Source organism: Elephantulus edwardii, unplaced genomic scaffold (assembly GCF_000299155.1).
Source record: "Elephantulus edwardii isolate Elephantulus edwardi_28Jun2011 unplaced genomic scaffold, EleEdw1.0 scaffold00338, whole genome shotgun sequence".
Taxonomy (NCBI): domain Eukaryota; kingdom Metazoa; phylum Chordata; class Mammalia; order Macroscelidea; family Macroscelididae; genus Elephantulus; species Elephantulus edwardii.
In genome coordinates, this window is record NW_006400088.1 from 1,255,717 (window position 1) to 1,263,453 (window position 7,737).

General features: G+C 34.4%; 1 protein-coding gene across 1 annotated transcript in view; it reads right to left on the reverse strand.

Annotated features, from left to right (window-relative positions):
• Positions 1-7,737, reverse strand: part of ST18 (suppression of tumorigenicity 18 (breast carcinoma) (zinc finger protein)) — a 152,655-nt gene that overhangs the window by 76,817 nt on the left and 68,101 nt on the right. The window contains exon 10 of the mRNA XM_006901608.1: positions 5,932-6,047. Coding sequence (XP_006901670.1) covers positions 5,932-6,047 — 116 coding nt within the window. The remainder of the gene's footprint in view (positions 1-5,931; positions 6,048-7,737) is intronic.

The following is a 7,737-nucleotide window of genomic DNA, read 5'->3' on the forward strand; positions in this document are numbered from 1 at the left end:
TGAATATTAAAATTAGGATTTATTATTAGGAGTCTTATTGTTGTTATGCGCCATTGAGTTGCCTGTGACTCATAGTGATCCTATGTACAACAGCCCTAAAATCCTGCTCTTTCCTGTTCCAATCTTACTGTCTCTGACACACCTATCCCCATTACCAGAGTCACTGAATCAACCCATCTCATTGAGAGTCTTACTGTCTTGTACCGTCCCTCCACCCTCTCAAGCATGAAATCCCTCTCCAAAGACTGGTCCTTCCTTGCAAAATGTCCAAAGAATGTCAGATGAAACTTTGGAATCCTTGTGTTCAAGGAGCAGCCTGGTCTGACCCTCTCTAGGATGAACCTGCTTGTTTTCCTAGCAATCCATGGTGTATTTAATACTCTTCTCCAAAACCATAGCTCAAAGGCATCAGTTCTCCTGATATCATCCATAGTCATTGTCCAGCTTTTTGACACATAGTAAGTAATTGCAAAGGCTATGACCTATTAGAAATCCTATTTAGAGCAATAGAGGGAGCCCTGGTGGTGTTGCCTGTAAGGAGTTGCACTGCTAATGTAAAGATGGCCAGTTTGAATCCACAGCCACTCTGCAGGAGAAAGATGAACAATATCTTCTGTACCAATTTATAGCTTTCAAAAACCTACTGGAGTAATATCTATAAGTTGGTTCCAACTCAATAGCAGTGAGAGTTTTTGAGAGTGAAAAAGAACTAAAGTTATCTCTATTCATGAATATCCTCTATTACATTCTTTAAAAAAATCCCTGTGAGTTTGCAAAATAGTTTCTAGAGCTAATAAAAGAATTTAGCAAAAATTCAAGATATAGTGACCATAAATCAGATGGGTTTCTATGCACCAACGATGAGAAATCTGAAAGGAAAAGGAAGGAAACAATCCCATTTATATTAGCATCTAAGATGTAGAACTTATATGCAATTATATTTTGCTTTAAATTATTAGGTTTTATATAAACAGAAGGATGCTCCATGTCAATTATTTGTTGTTTGTTGGTGGTGCCTTTGAGTTGAATATGAATCATAGAAATGCTATGAACAACAACAGATCTGGACCCTGCCCTATCCTGTGCCATCTTCACAATCTCTGACACACTCTAGACATATTTGTTTACATTCCAAATAAAGGTGATCCAAAAAAGGTGGAAATTGTAAAAAAAAAATCATTAATAACACATACAAGAAAAATACTGTTGAAAATTTAAACATTTAAAAATGGCTAGAACAGGACATAAAGAATTACCAGACATTCTGAATTTAGGAGGGGCCATGGTTCCAAGAATGTTATAATTGATGCCAGGTGCATACTGCCTTTAAACAAAGAATACCAGAATAATATCTATTTGTGCTTTATTGCACAAGAAATTTGACTGTGTGGATCATAACAAATTGAGGAAAATGGGAAATCCAGAACACTTAATTTGGCTCGTGTAAAACCTAGACTTGTGTGAACACAACAAGGAAACACTATATAGTTTAAAATTAGCAAAGCTGTGCATCAAAGTTATATCCTTTCTCCTTATCTATGTAATTTATATGATGAGCAAATTATCCAAGAAACTGGGCTTTAGGAAGAAGAAAGTGGCATCAAGATTGGAGAAAGACTCTCAGTAAACTTTATTACTGGGTGATATAACCGTGCTTGTTGAAAGTAAGGAGGGTTGAAGCACTTATTGTATAAGGTTAATCGCTGCAGCCTTCAATATGGATTGCATTTCAACATCAAGAAAACAAAACTTCTCACCACTGAACTTATAGGCAACAACATCATGATAGTGAAATGATTGAAACTATCAGTGACTTCTTACTTGGATCCACCATCAATATTGTTAATGCCAATAGTCAAGAAACTTGCACTGGAATATTGATTATTTGGGAGACTTAAAATGCTAATTCTATCCAAAGTAACACTAATATTCAGCACAATCTCAAGAAAAATTATAGCCTTTTTACAGGAATGGAAAACCAATTCTCAACTTTATATGATATCCACAAAACGTAAAACAATGTTGTTGTTGTTGTTGTTATCTGCCTTCGAGTCGCTTGCGACTCATAGCGACCCTATGTACAACAGCCCTAAACTCTGCTCTGTCCTGTGCCAATCACACTGTCTCTGACATTCCCATCCCGATTATCCCAGTCACTGAATCAATCCACCTCATAGAGGGGCTTCCCCTCCTGCGCCGTCCCTCCACCCTCCCAAGCATGATGTCCTTCTCCAACGACCGGTCTCTCCTCACAACATGTCCAAATAGTGAAGTAAAAGTAGGAAGAGTCACATTTTCTGGTTTAAAAAAAAAGATTATATAACTATAGTAATGAAAACAACACTTAATAGTAGTGTAACAATAAAATTGATGAACCAATATTTGACAAAGGTGCTGAGTCCATTTGATGAGAAGAATCTCTTCAGTATATGATGTCAGAAAAATTGTACCTTCACATGTTAAAAAAAAGGAAATAGAACGCATGTCTCACAATATCTACCAAAACAAATTAAAAATGAATCAATGACCCCAATGTGAAAGCTAAAACCAAAAACTGTCTTGAAAATACAAGAAGAAAATGCAGGGGCAAGACTACTGGACCTGAATTTTAACAATAGATTATCTAATATAGCAAATAACAAAGTCATTATAGCAAAAGACAAACAGGATTGCATGAAAAGTAAACATTTTGTTTATCAAAAGACATTACCAGACAAAACAAAACAAACAAACAAATTCCAAAAAGACAAGCTGTAGGTTGGGACAGTATTTTTAGAAATTATATATCTGAAAATTATCTAACAATCAAAATATAAATACAATTTCAATAATTTAACAAGAAGAAGATCAATAGTCTCATCATAAAATGAGCAAATAACTTGAATAGACATTTTACCAAGGAAGGCATTAAAATGGCCATCAAAAGTAGAAAAGTTGCTCAAGGTCATTAGCCAACCAAACAACAACAACAAAAAAATATACTGCTATGGAGTCAAGTCCAAGTCATGTGACCCTCCATTGGGTTTCAAAGGCTGTACATTTTTACAGGATTGTCCAGCTTTCTCCTGAGGAACAACTGGTAAATGTGAACTGCTGTATGCTTTTAGGGCTCTTTCTTCATCCAACAGGATGATGAAAATAAAAATCACAGTAAGATTGAGAATTCCTGGAGGTTCAATAGTTAAGTACTTAGCTATTCATTTAAAATTTCGCCATTCTATCACACTCAATAGCTTTGCAAGAAAAAGTGTGACCGTCTGCCGCTAAAGATTATAGCTTTGGAAGTCCTATAGACATTTTTACTGTTAGAGGATTGTTACCAGTTGAAATCAACTCAAGGCAAATTGCTTTGTTTTTGGAAGATGGCTAAGATAAAAAACACAAGAAAATCTCTCTAGATTAACCAAGTTAGAATGAATGTGGGGTATTTGTAATCCTTATCCACTGCTAGTAGGAATGTGAAATGGGACAATTATTGTGGATACCAGCTTGTCATTTCCACAGAAAACTGAAATGCTCCAGCAATTTCACTTCTAGATATGGACCCAAAAGACTTGAAAGCAGAGACTCAAACTGAGACTTGTACACCAGCGTTCATGGTAGCACTGCTCACAATACCCAAAAGGTAGAGACAAATTCTATGATCATCAACAGATGAATTGTGAAGAAAATGTTGCACATACTTTCAGTAGAATGATATCAATAAGAGAAAGCAAGTCTTAATATATGCTTGGATCTTGAAGATGTGCTGAGTAAAATCAATAGCCAAAGGACAAAATTTTTAAGAACTTGCTTATCTTAGAAGATACATAAGCAAATGTATACAGACCAAAATTCATTAGGGGGTTTCAGGGTTAGGAGATTATTGCTTACTGCATATTGAGTTTGGGATTGTTGTTATGTGCTGTCGAGTTGCTTGCAACTCACTATGTACAACAGCCCTCAACTCTGCTCTATCCTGTGCCCACCTTACTCTCTGTGACACACCTACCCTCATTACCCTAGTCACAGAATCAATTCATCTCATCAAGGGGTTTCCTCTTGCTCTATCCCTACAACCCTTCCAAGCATGATGTCCCTCTCCAAGGACTGGTCCCTCCTTACAACATTCCGAAAGTATGTCAAATGAAGCCTAAGAATCCTTGCCTACAAGAAGCATAGAGATGAAAAAAATCACATTGATTAAGTATATGACTGCACAACCAATTAATGTAATTGCTGTGCAATAGTTGTGCATTGTAAAAAGTTGAATTGGCAAAAGTGATAAATACACTGTGAGGAGAAAAAAAATACCTAAGAGGAAAATAGTGAGGTCTGGTGGACAAGTCTATAGGAAGTTGCATTGCTAACTGAAAGATGAGACCTCTCTGATGGTTCCAATCTACCAATGACTGCAGGAGAGAGATCTGTAATCCTGCCCTTGACGTTTACAGCCACACAAAAGTAACTGGAAGGCCAGCTATGAGTAAATACAGACTCAATGGCAATGAGTTTGAGTTTTGAAACAAAAGACGGTAGAAAAATCTGCCAAATCACAAGGAATCTGGACTTTTCTTGTTGATGGAACACTACTGAATGCTTGAAACTAATAATGCCTTGGACACTTAATACGTGCTGGCATGTGCCTAAAATCAAACAATAGTTTACCTAAAATAGTCAAGAAAATCTGCCATGATCTATATAAATGATCAAATGGACAATAGTAATTTGAAAGATTAGATCAGAAATTTAGACAAAAGAGAGATTATGTTAAAGAAAGGAGCAACTCAAAATGAAGATGAGAATGATGTACAACCTAAAGAATGTGATTGATGTCACTGAATTGTAGATGTAGAAATTGTTTAATTGTTGTATGCACTCAATAACAACAAAATAAAGCCACTAAATTATTGTAAAAATTGACATGTTAACTAATTTAATGTGTAACTCAATGACATTAATTACATTCATAATGCTAGGCTACTAGCACATACACTATTCATCTCCAAATTATTTTTATCATCCTGAATGTCTTTCCCTTTTAGCAATGAGTTTTTCCTCTGCCATTTCCCTACCTCTTACTAACCACTAATACACTTTCCCCTTAATTATTTCAGTTAATCTACATATTTAACATAAATAAGATAATCCTTTTCATATCTGACTTATTTCACTCAGCATGAAGATTTTTTGTTGATATTTCTATCAGATACATGTTTCATTTACATTATATTTTATTTTATTACTTTATATTGTAGAGTTACCATCCCCCCTCTTTACAATCATCTGACCAACAACGACTAGCTACTTCATGTTTTGTATCTTAGACAGGCAATCAGCATGAAGATTTCACACCATGTAACAGAACTCCATTTCTCTTTATGTTTTTGTTAGGTGCCATCAAAAGCCATTGTATGTATGTTCCATTTTCCTTTTCAATCCATTCATCTTGTGATGGATACTATAACATGCCTTCAGAAATGCTATGAACTTTGATAAATGTCATTATAGAAAGGCTTCAGGACTTTTGTTCATAGGTTCTCTATGAGTCGTGCTTGACTTGAAGGCAATCAGCAACAACAAATAACATACTGTGCTTTAACAAACCATATTAATTTTTGTTGCTGTTGTACGTGCCATTGAGTTGGAACTGACTCATAGTTGACCCTCTAGTGGGTTTTTTGAGGCTGTAAACGATATGGGAAGAGATTGTCCACCTTTCTCCCGTGGAGCAGTTGATGAATTAAAATCACATGCCTTAGGTTGGCAGTGCAATCAATTATTTTCACACATTTTTTTAAATCTAATAAGCCTCTATTTATTAGTATAGATATAGGTACATGTTGAATACTGAAAGTAGACTATATAAGTCATCATATTATTATTCAGAATTACAAAACCGAGCTTTTAAATTACAGAATCTAACAGTGTATGCCACTGATTAACACTTACGTGATTAGTTCTTTTTTGAGATCTCTTGCATGGAGCTTGGGTTTAGGACTTGGTATGGAGGCTTCTCCAGTAAACTTCTTTTCCTCTAAATTTTCTGGAGAGCTCACTGGGTCTTTCTGGGAAAAATTTATAGAAGCACAAGAGGGTATTAGAGAACCCTGGAAAAGCAAGTAAGTTTTAAGTCATTTGGAGATGGGTTTGAATTTTAACTGAAGGACTTAGCTAAATTAACTCTGTGGGTCTCAATGTAATCATCTGCAAAATAGAGATGAAAGCACAGGATTCTTATAAGAAATGAATCAGATAATTACTATAAGGTTAGGTTCTGATTTATGTGACCTCCTCCACCCCCATCACTGAAGAAGGAGAAATAATTGTCAGATGACAATACCTTTAAAGAGTATCTTGGCAATTGTATACAATGAGACAATTCTTAAGGCTTGTAAACAAGCTAATATTGTAATATGGTTCAAGTTTTATTACTCAATAAGTGATTTCTTAGAAATACAAAAGATACTCTTTATGTATGCAACAGTCATTGGTACAACAAGAGTAATATTGCAAAATTTCATAACATTTTTAAGTAGAAATGAAATGTTTAGGTCAACATAATTCCGATTTTGACAGATACATCATTTTGATCTAAATTATTTGCTTAAATTCATAATAGCCAAAGCCTTGTTTCAATTTATTTGGATACTTGCTTTTATTCTTATATTTCTTCTTGGTTTTTTTTAAATTAAAAAATTTTACAAAATTGATATAGTGCTTTTTCTTAGAATGGATTATTTTTGTTGGATATTGTTAATTTTCACAGTCTTATTTTAAATTTGATTCTGATTCTGTTACTATAAGAGAAATTCCTAAGTCTCTAAGACTATTTATTTTCTGTATATTACCTAAAAGAAAACTCATGATATTTTGAAATCACAAAATTAGCTTGTTTCATCACTGAAAAGCAATAATCTCTGGATTAATATTAAAATAATTTTTTTTAAATTTTTGTGTGTATACCCGTCAAATCAGACCTGACTGGTACAGGAGGAGATTGCCCCTCCTTCTCCAGCAGAGCATCTGGTGGATTCGAACCGCATACCTCTGGGATTGCAGTGCAGCTTCTTGCCACTAGGTCACTAGAGCTCCCAATATTAAAATAATCTTAATAAAAATAATATTAAACAATAAGAAAACTGTATTATTATTCTTATTGTGATCTACTATAGAGGTATCTCAGTTGAATCAAATGGCTATGTTACAATACACTGTAGTTTCAATAATGTCAAATCTACATGCAAAATCAAGGAGAAAACGCAAATCTCTGCATTTTTCCACCCAAAGGAAAATTCTAATTCTTTAGTCTCAGTCACAAGACAAAGATATTTTTCATAAATTATCTGTAGCATGTATCTAGACAAAGTTAATAAAACTAATTTAGCACAGTTTCATTCTTCATATTATTTTATTGATACTGATGAATCTTTGAAACTAGTAGAAAATAACTATATGCTACTTAAATATAAACAGGAGTTTGATAAAATGTGCATTCTAGAATATAAAGAGCAGTGTTGTTTCAAATGGCGTCTCCATGAATTCTAAAGCAAATCAGGTATATTGCTATAGTTAGTTGCTGTCTAGTTAAGTATGACTCATTGTGGCCCTATGAACAACAGATTTGAACCTTGTCCTATTCTGTGCCATCTTCAGTATTTGAGTCCTGGTATACTTGAAGCAATTACTTTGTCAATCCATTTAGTTGAGAGTAATTCTATTTTTTGCCAACCCTCCATTTTTCAAAGAATGATGTCC